Here is a 23,643-nt window from a genome sequence, read left to right as displayed (position 1 = left end):
CAGCAGGCTGGGAAGGCAGAGTCAGAGCCATGCCTGATTTTTGCTGGAATGCAAGGCTGTAGCTATGAAAGAACCAATACCTCATTGGGGTGTTATTGCTGTGAACCCCTCTATCAGGTTGTATATATGTGTAAACAAACCATATATCATATACCATATATCACGAAAAGATCGACAGAGGACGCTGTGTAGAGAGCATTGTTGGCTGCCCACTGTTCCACCTTAGAGCAGATTTATGCCACAAGGTGCCATAGGAAGGCACTGGACATAGTAAAAGATCCATCGCATCCTGGTCACTGTCTCTTCGAGCTCCTGCCGTCGGGACGGAGATACAGGACGATGAAGACAAGAACGAGCCGTCTTAAGAACAGCTTCTTCTCCAGAGCGATCTCGGCCCTGAATGGGAAGCCTGGACTTTGAAAGTCATCTAATCTTCCTTGCTGTATTATACTGTATTGTTTTAATTAGTGTTTTTATAGTTGTTTTGATTTTGTGTGGAGTGCTCTACCTGGGTGGATGGAGCAGCCAAGTAATTTCGTTGTCCCCGAGAGGGGGCAATGACAATAAAGATATTAATATTATTATTATTATTATTATTATTATTATTATTATTATTATTAAGGACATCTTGCTGCAAAGGAAACACGGACCATGGGTAAGCACTTGGAACCCCAAACCTAACATATAAAGAATTACTAGCCATGCTGATACACTAACAGAACTGAAACATAATTAATGAGAATAAAGACGTTTGCAAATGAAATGGTTGTGAACTTTTAAAACAAGCGTGCCCTGTTAGAAGAGTTCACCTGAAAGTGTGTCATTCCATTTATGACACTTTATTGGAAACTTTCAACTTTGACTAAAAACTGTCAAATTTATTTAGTAAATGGTATTTTTGCAACCAAAAACAAAAACACATGCACTTCTAAGGCTATGTTATAATAGAGTTCTGATGTTAATTTTTACCATAATTTATTACATTGTTAAACAAACTATAAACCTTCCAGTAGCACCTTAAAGACCAACTAAGTTAGTTCTTGGTATGAGCTTTCGTGTGCATGCACGAAAGCTCATACCAAGAACTAACTTAGTTGGTCTTTAAGGTGCTACTGGAAGGAATTTTTTTTATTTTGACTATGGCAGACCAACACGGCTACCTATCTGTAACTGAAACTATAAACCCTTTAACTAATCATATGTTGTAGCTTACACAACAGCTAAAGAAAGTAGTATGTGGCTTGAATCAGTTTGGTATTCTCTCTGCACCCAATGCTTTATTTTGTTATTAATTGCTCGTTTGTTATCTTTTGTCTTGTTTTCAGAGTTTCCCTGTATGGAGCGCAACATCACATAGAGATTAAATACTTCAGTCACATTAAATAGCAGCACTACCTCAATATTCATTACAAAATATAGAATCATAAAAATAGGAAATGGAAAAAATAACCTTAAGGTATGAATGGCTCAGAAATATGACATTTCCAGCATTAACAGCAATCAGACCTTGTGTTGGAACCATACTGTGCTTGGAATACCATGCACTTCAAATGGGCTCCCCTTTCTTAAACTACCTATCTTTCATACCTGACCAAAAAGGGAGTACATCCACATGACATTCATCCTGGATACAAGCAAAGTGCCTGATATTATGTCAGTTGGGATGTGCGTGGAAGGAAAATGCTACTCTGAAGTGATTCCTTAGGGCAGTGTGCGTGTATTCCCACTGGACCGTCAATGAAATCTGATTCAATCAGCCTCATGTGTGGTAGACAGGTTTTACCCCTAAAATAAAGCTGTCACCTAGTACAGCATTTCACTTTCCCTCAGAAGAGTGAATGACAGCATTTTACAAAGAAAATGTAAAAGGGTACACCCGGGATAAACACCGGGGGCTACCTTTTCCACTTGTCCATGAAGACCCCACTGTCCGGGGAAGAGGCAGTTCCCCAAACCATTTGCATTCCAATCTTCAGCCTGCTTACTCTATTCTATAGAATCAAATTAGAACTAATGCTGCCCCTTCATTTGCACAGTCCCATACTGAACTCTATATTGGACACGCTGGAGTGGAATACAATACTCCATGGGTAGGGAAACTAAGGCCCGGGGGCCGGATCCAATCACCTTCTAAATCAGGCCCGCCAGAAAAAATATTAAAATGAATAGGACTGAGAATCATGGAACTGGAATAAAGCAAAAGAGCATTCAGTCAAACCCTGATCAAAGGAAGTCCTTCCATTCACTAATCACTATACGGAATGGATTGCAGAGCGCTAGGGGGAAGAAAGAAACTGAACTGCAGAAAGATGCTTAAGGCAAATATTTCAAAGTAATACAAGTCTGCTTTAAGAAAAGGCAAAATACATCAAGGACCCTGGAAATCAGACCTTTGTGGGTGAGTATTCTTTTGTAACACAAAACATGCTGATCAGCTGGCACCTGAACCTGACCAAAGCCATCAGCTCACTCATTCTAAGGATACACCTGAACAATATCTTTTCCCTGTTGCAACATTCCATCAGACCTGGTGTTACAGCAGAGTACAGTGGTACCCCGCAAGACGAATGCCTCGCCCCTCGTGCGGGGCAGACATTCACAGCTTGGGGAGCCCTGCAGGACTTCCCCGCAGGGCTCTCCAAGCTGCGGATAGCAGCCTGCTGCCCCGCACGAGGGGCGCTCTTTAGCAGAGCGCCCCTCGTGCAGGGCAGACATTCACAGCTTGGGGAGCCCTGCAGGACTTCCCCGCAGGGCTCTCCAAGCTGCAGATAGCAGCCTGCTGCGCCTATCCGCAGCTTGCAGAGCCCTGCGGGGAAGTCCTGCAGGGCTCCCCAAGCTGTGAATGTCTGCCCCGCGCGAGGGGCGCTCTGCTAAAGAGCGCCCCTCGTGCGGGGCAGCAGGCTGCTATCCGCAGCTTGGAGAGCCCTGCGGGGAAGTCCTGCAGGGCTCCCCAAGCTGCAGATGTCTGCCTCGCACCAGGCAGCAGGCTGCTATCCGCAGCCTAGGCAGCCCTCCGGAAACTCTTCTGAAGGCTGGCGGCGGGACAAGGGCTTTTCTTCAGGCTGTTCTGAAGGCTGGCGGTGGGGAGAAAAGTCCTTCTTCCCCCGCCAGCCTTCAGAAGAGGTCTGGGGACAGACTGTCCCTGGACCTGGTCTGAAGGCGGTCTCCATAGGAACGCATTAATTGATTTTCAATGCATTCCTATGGGAAACCGTGCTTCGCAAGACGAAAAACTCGCAAGAAGAAAAAACTTGCGGAACGAATTAATTTCGTCTTGCGAGGCACCACTGTATTGCCCCAGGGCTTCTGGAGGGCCCACTGCCAAGTCTACCTCTTGAAGACTTCTCTGACCTTTGTCTGTTTCCTTGCAGACCACCCAGGATAATCACCATCAGTGTTAGAAGCGAAGATTTGAAACCTAGGTTATGGGCTCAATAATGGAATGTCTAGGTGCAATTAAAACTGCAGAGTGGAAGGAAAGGAGGACCTTTTTCTGCCTCCCCACTTCCAGCTACTCTCTGAAGACTGGAGAAGAGATCCTCTTAAGAATATTAGGGGAGTGGACAGGGGAAGGACTACACCATGTGAAAAATGAATATAATATTTTAGCTGCAGTTCATTCATTTTCAGCTTTGTATTCTTATTACTAAAAAATCGCACCTATCTCTGCAACACTGTCGATTAATCCTTAAAATCCTATTGTGATAAGATTTATTTTTAGTAGTTACATTAAGACTGAAAATTAGACATGATTCCCCCCCGCCCCCCATGAATAACTGTTTCAGGTAGCAGACAGGTCATTCATTGCTGGCAGGGGGCCATTAACTTGGCTAAGCCATTTGAAAATATTTTAGTGTGCTTTCTATCCAAAACTGTCAAAAGCAAAATTATTATCTTCTAACACGGCCAGATTTCAGTTTTACCACTTCATCTTTAAACAAAATGTGGAATTTATAATGGGATTAAATACACATGGGAATACTCTTAAAAAGAGTCATATATAATTTAAAGTTCTGCATCTAGCCCAGAGTTAATTCCTACTATACATTTTTACTGACTTTAACAAAACTGTCTGCTATCCCTTATTGACGTCAGTAGACAAAAGCCCAATAGCAATTTCTGTCACTGTAGTATCTTTGGAATTTCCTCTTTCATATGAGTTAGAGATTTCCAAGTCTAGAATATTCTTTTTTATGGATCACTAGAATAAAACAGGTATGTTCATAATGCATGACTCAGTTCACACATTTGTCAGAGGAACAGAAAATAAAATAAATATTCCTCCCTTCAAGGCAAAAGTTGACTTTTACAAACTTATCCTTTGACAACAATTATATTTTTTAAAGTATAATATTTTTGCTTATAAATAATGGGCAAAAGTATATTGAAGTTGCTACTACTATATTTCAAATGTATTTACTAATTGTATGATCCTGCCATATACTAAAAAAGCTAACATGAAGTATTAACAAATATTTGTTTGCTGGTGCATTCACCTCTGATCTTACCTATTTTGCTGTAAGAAGATTACATAACCAATTTACTTCTTAATAACACCCATTCTCTTAAATGTTTAACACCCACAGAGGATAAGTATTGCCAAAACAGATATTGATGGATTATCATAATAATGAGCCAACAGATCAATATGGCCTCTCTTGCTTTTGCAGGCTCAGTGTATTAGGTGATTGTGGCTGACATTTTGATCTATTTAGGTTGTAGCTAGGTCTTAAATTGGAAGTACACTGATGGATACTTCAGATCTGTAAGATTTGCATTATTCCACATTCATTTCTTATGTACACTGGATGCACATGACTGCACAACCATTGTTTAAGGCAGATTAATTTACTCAACACCATCATCCCACACTCCACTATTCCTAAGCTTCACATGTACCGTATTTTTTGCACCATAACACTCACTTTTTTCCTCCTAGAAAGTAAGGGGAAATGTCTGTGCGTGTTATGGAGCGAATGCCTGCGGGTGGCGGGGGAGATCTGCTGCAGTCGTGAGCAGAGGATCCATGGTTCCCCTTCCTTCCCTCCTCCGTGGTTACAAAGCATGGATCCACATGGATCCTCAGGATTTTTGCATTGGACTACTCCAAACTCACTGTCAGATCACATGTCTGTGGCCACATCATGAACCACAAAAATCATATATCCACTATTTCGTTTAGAATATTTTTTTTTCTTGTTTTCCTCCTCTAAAAACTACGTGCGTGTTATGGTCTGGTGCGTGTTATAGAGCGAAAAATACGGTATTATGTGTACCTTGACACTCCTCCCCCAACTTGCCATATCAATTCTGCAGCTCCACATGGCACAAGATAACATAATGCCAAAAAACAAACAAAAAACCACAAAGTCAAGCCACAGTAACACCACTGGCATTCGAAATCCACACTGAAAGTGTGTGAGAAAAGCTCAAAAAATGACAAACAAAAGTTATCCATTAAAAAAAATAAAGATACAAATTAGTATCCTCATCATTGCCTAGGGAATAGTTTAAAAGAGGAAGACATTCTGAAGAGCCTAAGTCCACATTAAAAGCATTACATTTATGAAGATTTTAATATCAAACACTTAGTACAATAATATAGAAGAATAAGAAAAGTTTAAGTTGTTTAAGACACTAGCCGATGACAATGCCTTTCTTTAAGAAACTGATTGTTTTAAGATGTAGGCTGCAGAATCTCAAAATATACTGTATTGGGAATTATTATATTGGATACAAGCTAGCCAAGGTTGCTACATTTCTCTCTCTCTCTCTCTCTCTCTCTCTCTCTCTCTCTGGATAGTTTATAATCTCCAACTCTAAAGTCTTTGAAGGAGTAATCATCAACAGATTGTATAATTAAATCTTTCTTCCAGCAGTGTTCTTGCAGTCAGTTACTTTGAATTTTGTTAAATTTTATTGTGGGGTGGCTGAGCTTCTTTTCCTTATCAGAGCTCTACTCTTTCTGCTTTTGCAAAAACTTCAAAGGAAGAATTTAAAAGACAACTAACTCTCTTTTTGATGGTAGGGATTTGTTTGGGGGTTTTTTGGTCCACATTGTCTGCTTGAATATCTATAACTTTTTAAATGCATACATTCTATCAAAGGGTTCTGCAGGAACAATATCCCTTGTTGGTCCTGGTCTGACTGATGAATGATTGATCCAGGGAGCTTGTGTTTATCAATGTGATAAATAGAGAAACTTAAAGATATACAACTTCCAGAAGTACAGCAGCATTTATTTGATTTGTTCTTGCTTGGTGCTCTCCCTCCCCAATAGTAGCTGGAGAACTCAACAAGGTACAATGCATTCCCCATCAGACAGGTAAAGGATTGATGTCCGCTAGGAAAGAACCAAAACTTCTTGTTCATCACTTGAAAGACCATTACAGTGTCTCATTTCATTATGCTTCACACATTTGAATTTAAAGTATTTTTCACAGTTATATCATTACATACACCTTGAAATGCAGCCTGGCCCAATAAGGTAAAATAAATACATTTATGGAGATACACGAGCATGCCAAGAACAGACTGTGAATATTTTAATAAATAATTAAAAATAAAAATACTTACCAAGGAGGATGGATATATAAGACATCCTGCAGAGCTAGCTTGAGGTGAGCTGCTGTTTCTTTTGCAAAAAGAACTTTAAGCCTAGGCTCAACGGCGGCAATTTTTTCTATGGAAGAACTGCCAGCACAAATTTGTCCCAACTGATGGCAGACGGTTATGCAGAGAGTGCATTCTTCGTGCATTTCTTCGATCTTCACAGCTAGTACGCCAGATTTAACACCTGGAAATTAAGCAATAAAGCAGCTAAGATAAGTACTCCATGGGATGCAGAATACACACACGAGGACACAGCCCTACTTCTTCTACAGACATCTATGTGTGCAAGTAGGTCTTTAGATAATGAGCTTAGTTGCACTTTTTTCATGGTTGCGTAGGTCAGATGTTACAACTCCCACCATCCCTGATCATTGGCTCTGCTGTCTGGAGCTGATGGGAGTTGGAGTCCATCAAATGGAGGTCCACAATTTCCCCACCTCTGGTATAGGTATTCAATACATAAAAAGCATTCCATCTTATTTAACTGTACAATCTATTAAAAACAATCTATTAATATTTACCAAGACAACTTTAAATAATATTTCAGTACTGTGCAACATTAAATAAATACACAAGACAAACTGAAATTATATCTGAGTCCATATGAACCATAGCTCACTGGTAGAGCACATGGTCAGGTAGCACATGGTCAGGTAGCAGATGGCAAGGAGAATCTCTACCAGAGATGCTTGGGCTACATAGGCTAATAGTCTGGTCTCCTATAGGGAAGCTTCCTATGCTCCTATCTGAAAGATATTGCTCTGCAGGCAAACAGTAAATGATAATATTGCACTTGACAAAAAGTGGGTTACCTAAAGGTTTGGGGGAACTTAAGTTATCCTCAGTCAGCCCAGAGGTTTTCAAAACAGAATAAAGATTTGCCTATAAAAAGTATTGCTTAAAATGAGTAAGGACATGCCGCATAAATTTTAGCAATGTATATGCTAATAGTGAGCTACAAATTTGTTGCTTAAATATGCAAACAACAACAGGCAATAGCTTCAGTGTGCAGCAAATCTATGAATTTGGACATAGATTAAAAGCTGCGTACCTAGAGAAAAAACACTTGACACTTGAAATATTTAAGTATCAGAAAAGATGCTTAAGTATAGCGTACCAGGGCTTCTGAGCAGCTAGAAAGTACAGCCAAGAAGGGGTTTAAAGCACCACATCAAAGGAGTTATGTTCCAGTAATACTTAAGTGTAGTGCATGCAGCTGCCATTTCAATTAGGTCTTACATGACATTTGTATGACAAGCTTATATTACTTTTATTGTCTTTTTGCTCTCATTTGTTTTCAAATACAGTACTGAACTAGAGAAAGAAAGGATATCACTTCATGAAAATTAGGCACTCCATGAAAATTAGGGCGGCAGGGTGATGGTGGAGAGAGAATCTACAGATAATCAGAAAACCAGAAATGTACTACTGCAGAGTATCGCAGACCTACATTTTTGAATATAGGTCTTCATTTTTGAATGAAGCTTGAACTGTTATGTTATGGGGAAACAAGATCTAAGTAGCCACTGTTATCTTCTTCAATGGAGTTGTTCCAGATCACCACACCTTTACATCTGTGCTACTGGCTCTCAACCTTTGGGAATGTTGAAATACACACACACACACACAAATAATTTAAAAATTGAGTTGTGCAAATCAAATTGGATCTACTAGACCCAAAATTCTTAAACAATGTGGACTAAATTCTTTTCTGGGGACCCTGAAGCTTAAGCTTCATTAGTTTCATGGCAGATCCGCTCCTGACTACAGGACAGCTGGAATTATTAGATGCAACTTTTTTAAGTCCACTCAGTACAATAATTTAGAGATGCCAACTCCAATGTACAGCCCTTTAGTCAAAGTGTAACATCTCAAAAATACGTTCAGAAAAAAGCAGATACTATTTGCTTTGACAATTTCAAATTGTTTTAAAATAAGACTGCTATGCTTTCTTAGAAAGTTCAGACTCATAAAATAAATTATACTAAGGGGCCAAAATATCTCCCCAAGAAAGCAAGAATATAGTTTTCCCCCAGTAATGCCCCTGAACCAAACTTAAACATATAAGCATTTTCCAACATGTTCCTGAACTCAGGCTAAAGTCAGCAAACTTAACTCAATCAGAAAACACTGCCAGTTATTCTTGCTTTAAATGCACACAAAGTTCAAGGTCTTTTTTTCAGTAATTCATTATATTAAGACAGGAGTAGGGAACCTGTGACCTTCCAGATGTTGTAGGACTAACAACTCCTATCATCCCTGGCTATTGGCCATGATAACTAGGACTAATGTGAGTCAAAGTCCAATGTCATCTGGAGGGCCAAAAGTTACCCAAACTGCACTAAGAGGTACACAGGCTGCTGGATTTCCTTGTGCCTCAGATGCTGATCCTTGTTTAAAGAAGAAATCACATGACTCTTGTTCTAGCACACTGAGTAAGTGGGTAGATATCAAAGAGAAACTGGAATAAAGTGATACAATTTGTGACGTCTTAATTGTACCAGTACATACATTATTCACTTCCTGAATACAGATATGCTATCTGAGTCCTGGTTTGATTTACAATGGGTTAGATAGCAAACTTTGAACTATCAAAGTTAGACCGACTACTGCAACTCTAGTTCTATGCCCTGCACAAAGGTACTTGGGACTGAAGGCCTTCCTAATCATACCACCTTAAAGTTTGAACCACCTTAAAGCTTTCAGCAAGGCGTTTCAAATACATATGTAAAGATATGTTACTAATTCAAGCAATTGAAAATTACATCTTTTCTCATCAGTTGAGTGCATGAGCATTGTTAGAAGTCGACAAATGTCCTCAAGTTTCTCTTTCCCCCACCCCTGTGCTTCTTTTTTTAAAAACACAAAACTTATTATTTTACTACTTTGCTTATAGAGTAGTTGGGCACAAGGCAAAATGCAGTACCAGTTAGACTCCAGCCACCTGGCATCTGAATATCTATAGATATCAGCATACACAAATTTATGTCCAGGGCACAAGGATTTGGGAGTGGGGAATATAGAACAGGGGTTAAAAACCTGAGTTTCTCCAAATGCTTCTGGACTACAACTTCCATCATCCCCTGAACAGTGGCTCTGATGGGTAGAGCTGATGGGAATTGGAGTCCTGCACTATCTGAAAAGCCACAATTCCCCCCAAGTCTGCCTTGCAGTGACACTCAATTTATTTTAATCACAATTTCCATTTTAGAGTGTTGAAGTGGTACAAGAACACCACATGGCAAGGGATCATAGCACAGAGATAGGACACAAGCTGTGAATACAGATGGACAGGTTCAACCTCTTGCATCTCCAGCAGCTGATGAGAAAGACCCAAAGACCCTAGAAAGCCACTGCTCATCAAAGCAGACTTTACTGGGTTAGACAGACTCTGACCCACTATAAAGTAGCTTCCTATGCTCCTAGGGTTGCCATAAGTCAAACTCTCTTAGCTTCTCTCCTTAATCTGCATTATGGGAATATTATTATAATACATTTATTTATACCCTGCCTTTTCCCCAGACAGAAGAAACAAGAATCACTAAAATATAGAGAAAATAATTAGGGGGGACATTAATAATAATAATAATAATAATAATAATAATAATAATAATACCCTTGTTATTATTAATAATAATACCCCGCCCATCTGGCTGGGCTTCCCCAGCCACTCTGGGTGGCTTCCAACCAAGTATTAAAATACAGTAATACATCAAACATTAAAAGCTTCCATAAACAGGGCTGCCTTCAGATGTCTTCTTAATTAATAGAATTAAAACTTTATATGGGTATAATAGCCTTTTAAAACATAGAAATAATTACAATAAAAATAGCATGGCAACAGCTCTTTTATTAAAAGCATTCAATTCCCCAAAGTCTGTTGGAACAAGGTCTTCACCTGCTGGTGGAAGGACAAAAAGGATGGAGCCAGTCTAGTGTCTCTAGGGAGGTAGCTCTGGGAGCAGCCACTGAGAAGGCCCTTTCCTGTGTCCCCACCAATCGTGCCTGTGAGGGTGGCAGGACCAAGAGAAGGACCTTTACTGAAGATTTCAAAACCCAGGTAGGTTTGTATGAAGAAATACGGTCTTTCAGATGGAGCTGAGCCATTTAGGGCTTTATAGGTCATAACCAGCACTTTACAGGGCTGTCTTAAGTTACTTTGCTATCTATAAGATGTAATATAATAGCAAAACTAGAGTACCATACAGCATTGTCCACACCCTCTCTTAGTCTTGGACCTTCCCCCTCATCACACTATTCACACAATTTCTTTCAGATTCCTGTCATCTATCTCTAATAGGGTGATAGCACTGGAAAGTTCATTTCTTCCCTCCTAATGCAGCAAGTGAACATTTGTCTTTGTTTCTATTTTTGACCTGGGGTGGGGAACACTATTGCCAAATTACTGCAGCAGTGAGGTCCTGTATTTCTAGACTGTTTCCTATGAGAAGCTGTTATTGTTAACACACTAATGAAATGGTAGAGGCATAAAAAAATCAGGTCCACAGATTAAGCAACTGTCAAATATATCTATCTATCTATCTATCTATCTATCTATCTATCTATCTATCTACCAAGGATTTGGCAACAAACAGCAAAGTGCAGGATGCAGTGCATAAATCGCAACTAAGATTTGGAAGCGAATAAAAACAGAGAATATTTCATAAGAAACTGCTGTTTCATACTTGCTGAACTTATAGTACTACAAGTTCTGTTACATGACTGTGCTCCACCCACTGGCAAGTGATGACCCCAATTTTCTTCTCTCACCCACACAATTATACTTAATGTGCAGCTAAAGCTTGTAACCAGAGAAGTGCTTTGGCCCCGTTGAGGAGATTAATACTGGTCCTTGTGACACTGCCACATGAGTGAGATCTGGATTCGGTTGGCTTGCTGTGCCTGGAGATCAGGACAGAGAGAAAGATCCAGGGCTGGTTTGAGGCAATGTTGGGTATCCCTGTTGCAGTAGCTAGATATTTTAAAAATCAACTGATATCTGTAGAGGATCTGAACTGTTCTTCAGTCTGCAATGACTCAATCTGATGATATGGTAGTGACAACTTCTTGGCTTCCAGGCTTGGCAGGCACTTTGGAGGGTCAGTCTGCCTTGCCCTCTAAAGACACCCTGAGCCTTCCACATGTTAAGACTGGGTCATTACAGGCCTGCACCTTGGACTCATGAAGGTGGAGTTTTAGGTTTGGCTGTGCCATTAGTTTGCTGCCTGCTCTTGTGCAAGTGACTTGATCTCTTTAATCCCCACTTTCTCTACGTACATAAAAAGAAAACAGCAAACATTTCTTCTGTATGGTGCCTGGAGTCTGAGTAACCAGAGCTATGCAAGCAATATCATTATGTAAACTCTTTTGCCATACTACAGATCTGAGTTCCGTAACCATATGAATACACGTCTACGCAAAACCTTTTGGTTTGAAACTGGAGTCTTACTAGTTTACCTGTTCAGGTTGTCAACACACTGTCAATTATGTGGAAATTGAAGTGGATCTTTTTCAATCATGAAAACATATCTGCCTTTTAAACAATTGGAGTTTATCTCCTCCACATCTATTGCATAAATCCTTTGTTTCTAATCCATCTAATTAACCTTGAGTCAGACATATTAACAAACACAAATGTTTACACATGCCACCTATAATATGAAATCCACAGCCAATGATTCAAAATTCTAACCTCTTGGCTCTAAACTCTAAACCTCAAACAAAAGAATAATTATTGTGTGACAACTGGATGTACAAACAGGGCTCTAAATACTGTGTTTATACTGATTACACAAACACACCAATACATGGAATATCAACATGGGGGACAAAATCATGCAATGGATAGTGTAGTGCCACTGAAAATGGGAGACTCTGTTCTAATCCCTAACCAGGTAAGACGTTCACAACCAGAGAAGTTACATTTTCTTAGTCATTCTTACTTCATAGGATAACAACTGTTAATAAACATTCACAATAAATGTGTTTTAAAATATTATGCAGTGGGCAAGACATGCAAGTTAGGGATGGAGAAGAATTTTGTTTGGTCTGCATTTTTAAGTGAACTACCGTATTTTTCGCTCTATAACATGCACCCGACCATAACACGCACATAGTTTTTAGAGAAGGAAAACAAGAAAAAAAAATATTCTAAACGAAACAGCTGATGTATGATTTTTGTGGTTCATGCTGTGGCCACAGACATGTGATCTGACGGTGAATTTGGGGTAGCCCAATGCAAAAATCCTGAGGATCCATGTGGATCCATGCTTTGTAACCACGTTTTTGCACCACTGCGGCCCCAGGCAACAGTGGGTGTGTGATTTTTTTGGTGCAAGCTGTAGCCATGGACATGCTATGTGATCTGATGGTGAATTTGGGGTGACCCAGTGCAAAAATCCTGAGGATCCATGTGGATCCGTGCTTTGTAACCACGTTTTAAGTGGGGAGGGAAGGAAAAGCACTCAAGGGACAAGGAACACGCGTGGGGTGGGTGGAGAAGGATGCTGTTAATAATGCAGAAGAGGGGTATAAGAGGAGAAGGCTCCTCTCCTCTCCCGCTTTGCTCCTTTAAAGCAAGCAAGCTTTCTGTCCCTCTCTCCTCCTCACTCAGCGGCTCTTCTCCCGCTTTGCTGTTTCAAAGCGAGCCACGGAGGAGGGAAGGAAGGGGAACCATGGATCCTCTGCTCACAACTGCAGCAGATCCCCCCGCCATCCGTAGGCATTCGCTCCATAATACGCACAGACATTTCCCCTTACTTTCTAGGAGGAAAAAAGTGAGTGTTATGGTGCAAAAAATACGGTAGTTAAGCGAAGTCCTACTGAAATGAACTTTGCAAGCCCTTCTTTGAATTTTTGTGATATAGGATTCATTTCAAAAAAATAGTTAACATCAGTAACATGTGTATTTTAGGATAAAACTAGTTTAGAAATATGAACATTAAAATAAACCACATATTTAAATATATAATTGAGATTAAATCTGTATTTAAATACAGATTTTGTAATAAAATAATACTGATGTGTTTAAATTTTCATATTGAAACCGACTTACGAATAAACATTTGCAAAACTGGCACAGACTAGAAATCAACTGGTCTGACTGTCCCCAATGCATGATCATAATGTTGACTGTTGTTAAAAGAAGCCCACAGTGCTATTTAAAGCCATACTCCTTTTGAAAGTTGTTGCCTTTCCAAGCTGTCAAGTCTGCTTCCCTGCAGATTTTCAAAGATCTAGAAGGCTTTCTTTGGGGAACTTTTCCATACTGAACACTTAGGATGGGTTGTTTCCACAAGTATAATTCTGTTAAGTCTGCAAACGAAACGTCATTCTTTCATTGTTCTTGTTTTCTGTTGAAGACAGTTCCACATACTTGAGCACAGGTGTACCCAACTCAGCCAGAAGGCATCTGGCAAGGGAAGCTTTTGAACATAAAAACCAATGACTCAAGCCAAAGAGAGGGGAGTTGTTAACTTTACACACACTGTACAAACTCCTGTAAGTGCTACTTTATGCCTAATCATAAAATCTTATATTTGAAAATGTTTACTTTTACCCAAGCAACACTTTGGATAGGAATATGTAGGCGAACAACAATGAACACTTAATCCTGCTTGGAACTAAAACGTAGTCAAACTTCTTTTTTTAACTGACATGCTCTTACTTTCTTCTCTCTGCTTTTCCTAAGAACTCCTATGTTAAAAAGAAAAATAGAAGCTTTTATTTCTGTGCTTTGTTTCCAACACCATAAAATATGAGGTGATAGGAGGACACAAAGAGAACATTGGCCACTTGCCATTCCCCTGTGGGTCTAAAACAACAATTTCTAGCATTCATTACAATTGTCAACAAGAAAACCATCAAATACAGTGCCAAAGAAGTAAAGCTGAAACACTTAGGAGGATGAAAAATGCCACAAAAAACTGTTCACACAAACTTTACTGCTAAGAGTGCCAGCCCAATGTGGACTGATACTGTATCGTTGAACCATAGATGAGTGGGACAGAATCTTTACAGCAGGAGGAATAGCCATGATGCAGGGAGATTGCCTAGTCACCTTATTAGTTTCAAACAATGAATATGCACAATTTAAAGTTGGAACTAGGAGCACAATGAAGACTCAACTTTAAATTTCCCTGTGAAGAAAAACAATCTCAGGAGGCTCAAAAGCTTAAACAGGCAAGTGCTGAATGAGTGGGGAAGATGGAAGATTTTAATCCTTTAACTATTGGCTGTTTTCTAGCTTCCCAACATCCCCAACTGCAACTTACAGACAGGCAAGTAGCTAGCGAAATTATGAACATGGAAACCCCCAGAAAGTTAAGGGTTAAGTGCCCCTTCCTCCCCCAGGTTGCTTATTAATATAAATAAATTAGGCCTCTGTTACATATATTTGCATGTAACATCTAGTTTGGCTCTAGGAATGTGCCTTAGCACCTCCATTGGTATATTTCAGCAAGAAGTATGCAGCCTAAAAGCCTTTTGAACTTAAATCTCAATGGCTAGTGATTAATGGGAATGAGAAAGAAGGGATAACTTGGAAGTGTGGAAGAATTTTGGCCCAGAATCCAGATTCCTATCTGTCCCCACCCCACAGGTTAACTTTGATGGGTGGGTAGGACAACCCACCTGTCAAAGGCCTTCCTGAAGCAATTTGGAAGCCATGTGCTCATCTCATCTCAAGCTCTGAGCACAGGGCTTGCAAAGTTCATTTCAGTAGGACTTACAGCAGCTGTGTGATCAGGTTCCCCAAGAGAAACTGAATCACACAGGTGGTCCAGCTGCATCTCTATATGCCCTACACATGATGTCAGGTATGGGACAGCTGAATCTTCCAATAATGCTCAAGGCTTTGCCCACAGACATTTCAATAATCAAATCATTGAAGACTAGTAGCAACTAGATGATTGCTATATCCAGATGTGAGGGGAAGAATAAAGTAAAGGGGGGTGGGGGTGGGAAGTGTTTGTAGGCATTGCCACCAGCTGATAGTCCAGATACAGCAGCATACTAAGAAACTCAAGGCAACAAATTAATTAACATTGAGGTCTGGACCCCATCAATACCAGTCCCCTTCCTCTGCAAACAGGTCTGTTAACCAAACATATTTGTGGAAGCAACTACATGTGACATCTGGAAATGCATGGTTGGACCTCCAGTAGGTTTTTGTTTAAGTTTAATTGAGTTGCATGGGCTCCCAACTACAGTTGAAGCTGAAGCACTGGTGGAAGCAGGGTTACACACTTTCTTTATGCTCCCCGCCCCCATGACACTCTCCCAGCTCCTATTTGCACTTCAAGGGGAAATATATAAATCCTATACCAGATAACTCATTCTGGGACGAAAATAAAGCCAGAACCTAGGATTTACCTACATCAGAAAAGTAGTCGCTTCTCTTTCATCACTGACCTTATGGTCTATGTGACTGTATGTTATAGAGTTTCTAAAGGGATTTAACAAGACTCCAAAAGTTAAGATGATCCAATCTCATCTCATTGATCTCTGAGCTCATCTGTCTCTTGCATGTTTGCCTTGAGCAACAACACAGAAGCAAGAAAAGTACAGATATCCCAAAAAATCCTGTGAGCCGCTGTATTTTAAGAAATATTAATAGGGAAACAAAACAAATAAAACCTCAAATGGCAGCAAGACAGCAGATGAATTGCTGCTAGATTTCCAGTAAAGATACTTTTATAATAATTTGCTTTAATGTATCACAGCAGGACACTACTTTTTTCTACATTCCACTTCTCTTATCAGCCACTGTGGATATATATTGGTCAGCTATCTAATACAGCTTTCTTTTAACATATGTTAAACCCCACAATAAAAAGAAGCTAAATGCATGCGCAAGCAATGAAATGTGCAGTCAAACTTAGAAAAGGCTTTTACTGCAACAGCTACCATGCTTGAAGAACCAAATCAAAGTTCACTTTTCAAAGTGGTTAGCCTCTTCAGCTGTCAAATTTGCTACAGCTCCATATATATATTTTTGTTAAAAAATAAAAATTACTCTGCTCTTCAAGCCAAAAATGGCTCCTAGGCTGGTCTGTAAATCACTAAACACAGATAGTTCCTGCCCTTTAGCTTACCCTTAAAAAGATAGTTCCTGCCCTTATAAAGAAAAACGTATTAGGGGGGAGAAGGAAACAAGCAAACTCAGGAACAAGTTCTTAATTGCAAGTTCTTCTAAAGACCAGATGCGACGGAAAAGCTTAAGGAGAGGAGGTGTCAGAAGTTGCTGATCTCTTGACTATGTTGATGGAGTGGCCCTCACTCCATCTGTTCCGTCCTCTGCTGCAGTCAGATGTAAAAGCTGCCATCAGGTAGCAGTTCATAGACAGAGGAGCCTGGCTTCTTGCTGATGGTAGCCCTGCATCTCTCCTCTCTTACAGCCTAATGCAGGGGTCAGCAACCTACGGCCTATGGGCCACAAGCGGCCTATGGGGGTTGTTCAACCGGCCCATGGACCCCCGCTGCCCACTCGGTTGGCTCCCGTGCACCACACTAAACCGGCGCGGAACAGAGCGGGGACTGTCTTCCGCGACGCTGGCTGGCTTCCCATTGGCTCCTGCAGCCAATGGGAAGCTGCACACGCCTCCTCCGTGCTGGAAGGAGTGCCGGAAATTGTGTTTGCGCATGCGTGCATGCGTGCGCACTCCGGCCCACTGCGGCGTCTGCGCGACCGTGAACCGGCCCAAGCCACAAAAACTTTGACAACCCCTGGTCTAATGGAATGGCTGTTAAGCTTAAAATAAAAAATGAGGCCCTGCCTTTTAAGTATTTCTTTGCACAACGTACTTCATAAAGAACAACAGAATTAAATGATGGGCACAGTTTGATTTCACTCCCAAAGGTGCACTATTCCACTGTCTCACAAGACAGACAGGTGTCAACAAAACCTGCCACTAAGTAGCAACAGTCCTCAGCCTTCTCATGTATTTTTCTGATATAGCCACAATACAGAACAGGTTGTCTACTTCTAAGACAATATAGTTGTTTTGTGTCTCATTAGTGTTAAATGACTTTTAGCATTAATTGATCAATGCCTTAATAGTATCACAGTCACATAGTGAAATCTTTAGTTTGAGGTAAGAACTATGAAAATATCAAATAGGTTTTTGTAGCACAACTGCAATCAGGACACCCTATTGCTGTTGCAAACTTCTTCCTGTTTGCAGTGAATATCCTAAGTAGTATTAGCAAGTACAGGGGTACAGCCTGGGAGTGGTGCACAGAGAACTGCTCAAAAACATAGGCAGCATATATTTTAGAAGTACAACTGTATTAATAATACAGGCTGTCCAACTTCACATCACTAATATAAGGATGTGTCTTCAGTGAAAACAAAAGCAAAAGCAGTACACTCTGCCCCAAGTAGTTTTCATAGTAATCAAATGTTTCTTACCAATGTGATCATCAGAATTACACTGATGCTTCCAAAAGCTAATGGCGGCCCTCTTTCGGTTCTGGAGTCTGTTCAGTCTCTCTGCAAGCCCGCCCCTACGGAGAATGAAGAATTATTCAGTTATACCAATATTTTACCTTTGTTCCCCAAAGTGCCAAGGAACAGACATGATGCCTCATTTAGAGCCAAAGGGGTGCTATAAATCAACACTTGCATATATTTGTAAAGCACATCAGCATATTATATAATCTACATTTAGTATAAGTTGTTTTCATACACAGTTTTTCCAGGAATAAAAACCAGAGCAATTCTGAAAGGGGCACTCCTTGGGTCAAAGCGGCTCTTCTGCTGAAGAGTGTAATTTCAGCCACAACTGAGTGCACTTTTGACCATTAGCCTAGAGCAGATTACTGGAAGATGTGTGACCACTGGCAAGGAACGCATCCCAAAATACTTCTCACACATACTTGACCTCATGATTCATATCATAAGCTGGGTCAAGTATGTACTTTCAGTGGTCTGAAAATTGTCCACGGCAGAAGCAGTTCAGTGTTCACAAGGGGAAGTGGCAAGCAAAGCAAATAAACTGAAGGTAATATTGTAGCAACCTATCTACAATTCAGATCAAAAACAGCCTATGTTAAAAACAAATATCATTTTATCTGAAGTTACCTTTTTGCTAATGACTGTCAGGTAAATGGCTGAATTATGCAGTGAATTATCTTTAACTACTCAGGTGAGCTCTCTTAGGATCCCCTCTTTGTGAGGTTAAATTTGTTGTGAAGGTAGGATGAAGAGCATAACAAGGCCCAATCTCCTAGGACCCAGTGTTATATATTTTTTAGTATTTCTAAACTGCTTATTACCGTATTTTTCACTCTATAGGACGCACTTTTTCCCCTTCAAAAATGAAGGGGAAATGTATGTGCGTCCTATGGAGCGAAGACGCCATAGCCCCGCGACCCTCTCCCAGCTGGGGGTCGCGGGGTGCTGCTTTATCCCCGGGCGCGCTCTCCCGGCTGGAGAGGTGACGCGGGGCTGTAGAGGCTTCTGCCATTGCCCTGCGTCACCTCCCCAGCCGGGAGAGGGTCGCGGGGGCTGCTTTAGCCCCGCCCGTGCTCTCCCGGCTGGGGAGGTGACGCGGCTATGGCAGGAGCCTCTCCGCTGCCCCTTTCCGCTGCTCCCTGACCTGCTCTTTGGGGCTGGTGGAGGGCTTCCCCCCGCCAGCCCCAAAGAGCAGGTCGAAAGGAACCTGAAGCCTGGAGAGCGAGAGGGGTCAGTGCACACCGACCCCTCTCGCTCTCCAGGCTTCCAAGGTAGCCGCCTGAACGCACCTTAAATGGCACCTTGTTTTAGAGCGGGAAAACAAGAGGGCGAAAGTTCTCCCCCTCTCTGTGCAGTGCCTCCTGCCGCTTCACTGAAGGGGCGCTGGGCAGAGAGGGCGAGAATTTTTTTTCCTTGTTCTCCCCCCTCTAAAACAAAGTGCATCCTATTGTCCGGTGCGTCCTATCGTGCGAAAAATACGGTACTTTAAAAACTGTCTAAGCGGTATACAAAATCACAATATAAAAACAAAAGAGTACCTATAGAGTTCCAGCTGAACTGAGCTACTTGGTAATTTATTTGGAACGTGAATCCTGTAATTTTTAAAAGCCAATATCCTAATTTTACCAATTGTGCTTTCAAGAAAACAGCTAAAGTCACAAGAATTGAGAAGCAAATAGAGGTAAATGATTGATTTGTACTTTGGTAGTAATAAAAAGCTCAAGGAGTCCGGAGTATTTTATAATCACTTGGGACCTCTTAACCAATTATTTGCCGGACAAAAAGTAAATTGAGAGAATTGAAGAAAGAAGAAAATATGCAAATACTGCATAAATGCCATTGTCTCTCGCTACCTAGCCCTTTTCTTTTTGTGTACAATGGCAAAACTCTTAAAATTAATTGCATCACTGCCCATGAATGCAAGGACAGCATGCAGGCTCAAATGACCCTATATTCAGTCTTGCATTCAAACCTTTGACAGTCTTCTTAGTTTCCATTGAAGACAAATCTGATCACAACAGCAATAAAAAAATGAGATAATCACAGCAACAATGAGAGTAACAGATGAGCTCAGCCTGTTAATTCTTTCACATAAGAAGAGAGAGTGCTACTGTGAGCATGTCCTACTCAGGGGCTTCTCATAGGAATAGAATGCTGAACTAAATAGGCATTTGGTCTGAACAAGCAGGGCTCTTCTTATGAGAAACATGCAATTTTTCAATATACCACTTCCTGAAGAGTATGTCTGGCTCTTCTAAAGTCAGTGTATGTGCCCACTTGTGCATGAATGTGTATGCACAAACACCTCCTGTTCCATCAGCAATAACAGTGAGAATTGCTCTTACTGGGGAAACTGAAACAGTAAATGCAGAGGGGATAGGGATTGAACAAACGGACTAAGGACAAATATAGATACAGAAAATGGAAACAGGGATAGATAAAACGTATGGTAAATAGCTGAAGTGCTTCAACTGTTATGTGTGTTTGCACATCTTTAATTGTGTATTGAAAAACAAAACTGAATGCAACTCATGACGTGGAGGAGTTATTTATTTTCACATTCAGTCTATTAACATTTTGGAGTAGTCTACCACATAGAAGCTTGGTCAACTAAAGCTGGAATATGAATCATTTGTTTGAAGCTTAAAATAAGATGGAACTTTTGGGTTCAGAGCAGTTTACATTTGATGTCATGTAGGCCTGCTACAGAGGCAATGCTGCATCATGTTATCAAGCATTTGTCCCTCCTCACCTTTCGTACAAGCATTCTATACCCCCCTTTCCATTTTGGAGGCAACCATGGTTGGTAGAGAAATGATTCTAACCACAGTACCAACTGAAGCTGGAAACCACAGTTAAAAGCAGATTTGAAGCCTGGTTTGATGCCAACTATAGGAGTGAGAGGGAAGAGAGTCGGAACATACCAGATGCACTCAATCACCAAACTACGGTGCTATATCTGCGCAATGGTATGTTGCGTAGAGCACAGTGAAGTTTTGACATTTATCTACCTCTTAATTTCTTCTCAAAAGAGGTTTGCAGAGCCATTTCTTACTTTGCCCTCTCATAAGCATAGGCTGTGGCCTAATACATACTCTGAGCATTACTCCATTTAGCTGTGGCTCTCCAGGGTTTCAGGTAAGCGTTTATCTCATCCCATCTGGAGATGCCAGGGACTGAACCTAGAGCCTTTTGCATGCAAGGCAGATGTTCTACCACTGAGTTGCTTACAGCATTGAGAGATATGCTATGAAGGGGCTCACAAAATGTACTGACTGGAATAGGAAGAAAAAGAAGGGCATCTATGAGACTGGTAGAATGTTAACTTATTCAATTAACAGATACGCACTTGTGCCATTCAACTAAAAACCCATTTAATTTCAGTGCTCTCTTTTCCTGTAGAATGCATTTTACTTCAAAGTTATTGCTCATCTCACAGGAAAAAGACTTTGTTTTACTGTGTGGTATTTTAGAACATTCTGTATTTCTACAACTTTGATAAGGTTAAGTCTATTAAATCGGTCAGATATTAATGTTTAACTATTCAACAGCAGAAAGCGTGTTTATATAACAATATGAAAGTTTTGTTTTGTTTTCTATCACAAATATTACAATGTGGAGAAAAGCTAAGACCAGCACTACTAAAATGTGAGTAACTTTACAGGGGGAGGAAATGCTATAAAATTGATCATCATTATCTACGGTAATTTGTTCAAATATATGACTCACATCTATGAAAATATTAATGTGATGGTGTGGTGCATTATTGCTATTTTTACTTCAAACTTACCCAATGACAACAGCCCCACCCACACTTCCAAACAATATAATTGTGGCGCACAATGTGAATGGAACTTAGCACTTTCAAATGAACTACAAACATTGTGTTCAAAATTCAGATAAGTAATTATATGTATCGATATGAAAAACAGATATGACACAGTTGTGCAAGATAGAAATATTTGAATCAGCACTGTAGAAGGAAATGTTAAGATGGTGGTTATTGTAGTAAACTCATGATAAGATGATTTGCTGCAGTAACTGTGTGAATGCTTTGAAAAACTGTATACATATATCACTAGAGAGCTAAAAATGAATTAACTCATGACTTACAGTGACTTAAAATGGCATGATTCATGATTTAAAATGGCCAACCCTTTCAAAAAGCCTTTGAATGTTAAAACTCTTAGATTTTGCTCATGTTGAAACTACTCTTGTTATTATTACCAGAATGCTACAATGAAAAAAACCCAAAACATATATACCTCAGAAATTTTCTTTTCTTTGCAGAATCTTCTGGAGTCTTCATGTTCTTGTCTCTCTTTTTCTCTGGTGTCTGTAGAAGCATCTGAGCAGATTTTAACCAGTCACTTGCTGACCTTCCTGTATCTGTTTCAATCCCTGCTCCAAAATTGAACTCGGGCTTTTTATGGAATTCTAAATCAGCAGCTTTAGTTTCTGCTTGGCATTTTTCCAGACTTTCACTGTCTGATGAATATTCTGAAATTTCTAAAGAAATTGTCTGCATAAAAGAAATATATAATTCAATAATTAGAAGAGAAGCAAACCAAATGTCACATCAATTAATAGGAACACAAAAATGTATTGCTTTGGCAAGCAGTACTAGTAATTTGTCCAATATATTCAGAAAGTCATAACAGTATAGATGTATACATTTGATAAATCAAAAGCTTGTCAGAAAGCAATTTTTTTTTTTAGTCATTGGCAGAACACTGGTAAAGAAGGAGCCAAATGAAGCTTCCAAAGCAGGGAGTTCCACGTTATGGGTGCCACACCCTCACCATCACAATGGATAGGCAGATTCACTTGGGAAGAGCGGGTCACAAGCCATTTAGTGTTTTAAAGGTAATGTACAGCATTTTGTACCCCTAAACTGTGAACCTGCTTTTAATGAGTGTGCAACCCCATTGGGAAACACTCACAATTCCCATTTCCTCCCATAATTTCAAAGTAGAGAAAATCAAGTTATGCCCAAGAGCCTCTCATGCTAACAGGCTTCTCCTAAAAGAGCTTATTTATGAAGGTACTTAATAAATTACACATGTAACAAATATATGCGGTCTATACTTTGGAACACACAACGTTCTGCACAATATGAAAGAAGTTCAAAACAAGAGAAAATCTGAACAACATGAGGGCTAAATTACAGCGCAGAAGGGAGCAATTGGGAAAACCAGACACTAAAGGGATGCACAACCCTTTCCCCACTCTAAACTGCTCTGACCCTAGGCACCCTAAGCTTAGTTCTGAAGGAACTCCTGAATGCCCTCTCCTGAGATGGCTGTTCATGCCAAAAAGAAGGCTAAAGCTATGTCTGTGTAACATGTAGCTTGGCTCTTCCTCTTTATTAATTTAAACCAGAAGGTTTCTATTTTAAAAAACTTGCACCTGCACACTTGCAATGAGCACATGCAGCTCCACATTCATTCCAGTGAAGAGTTCAAATCTGTGCATGCCTGATCTACATGTACATGGATCTCAGGACTGGGGTCATATGACAATGGGCCCCTCCCTCACAGCTTTCTGCTCTTTTGCTTAACTTTATACACCTCTTA

At 40.3% G+C, this 23,643-nt stretch overlaps 1 protein-coding gene across 6 annotated transcripts in view; it reads right to left on the bottom strand.

The window, feature by feature from the left end:
- The window catches only part of SPIDR (scaffold protein involved in DNA repair), a 160,622-nt gene that overhangs the window by 78,924 nt on the left and 58,055 nt on the right, over positions 1–23,643 (bottom strand). For all 6 annotated transcript variants that reach the window (XR_014010970.1, XM_081205855.1, XM_081205858.1 and 3 more), the window contains exons 6-8: positions 22,333–22,589; positions 18,023–18,117; positions 6,577–6,796 (exon numbers count right to left, since the gene is read on the bottom strand). Coding sequence is in view for 5 of the 6 variants with exons in the window: in XM_081205855.1 (XP_081061981.1) it covers positions 6,577–6,796; positions 18,023–18,117; positions 22,333–22,589 (572 nt within the window). In the remaining variant the exon portion in view is untranslated. The remainder of the gene's footprint in view (positions 1–6,576; positions 6,797–18,022; positions 18,118–22,332; positions 22,590–23,643) is intronic.

Source organism: Podarcis bocagei (assembly GCF_964188305.1).
Source record: "Podarcis bocagei genome assembly, chromosome: 8".
Classification (NCBI taxonomy): domain Eukaryota; kingdom Metazoa; phylum Chordata; class Lepidosauria; order Squamata; family Lacertidae; genus Podarcis; species Podarcis bocagei.
Note: the sequence above shows the minus strand (reverse complement) of the source record. Positions and strands in the feature narration are given on the sequence as shown.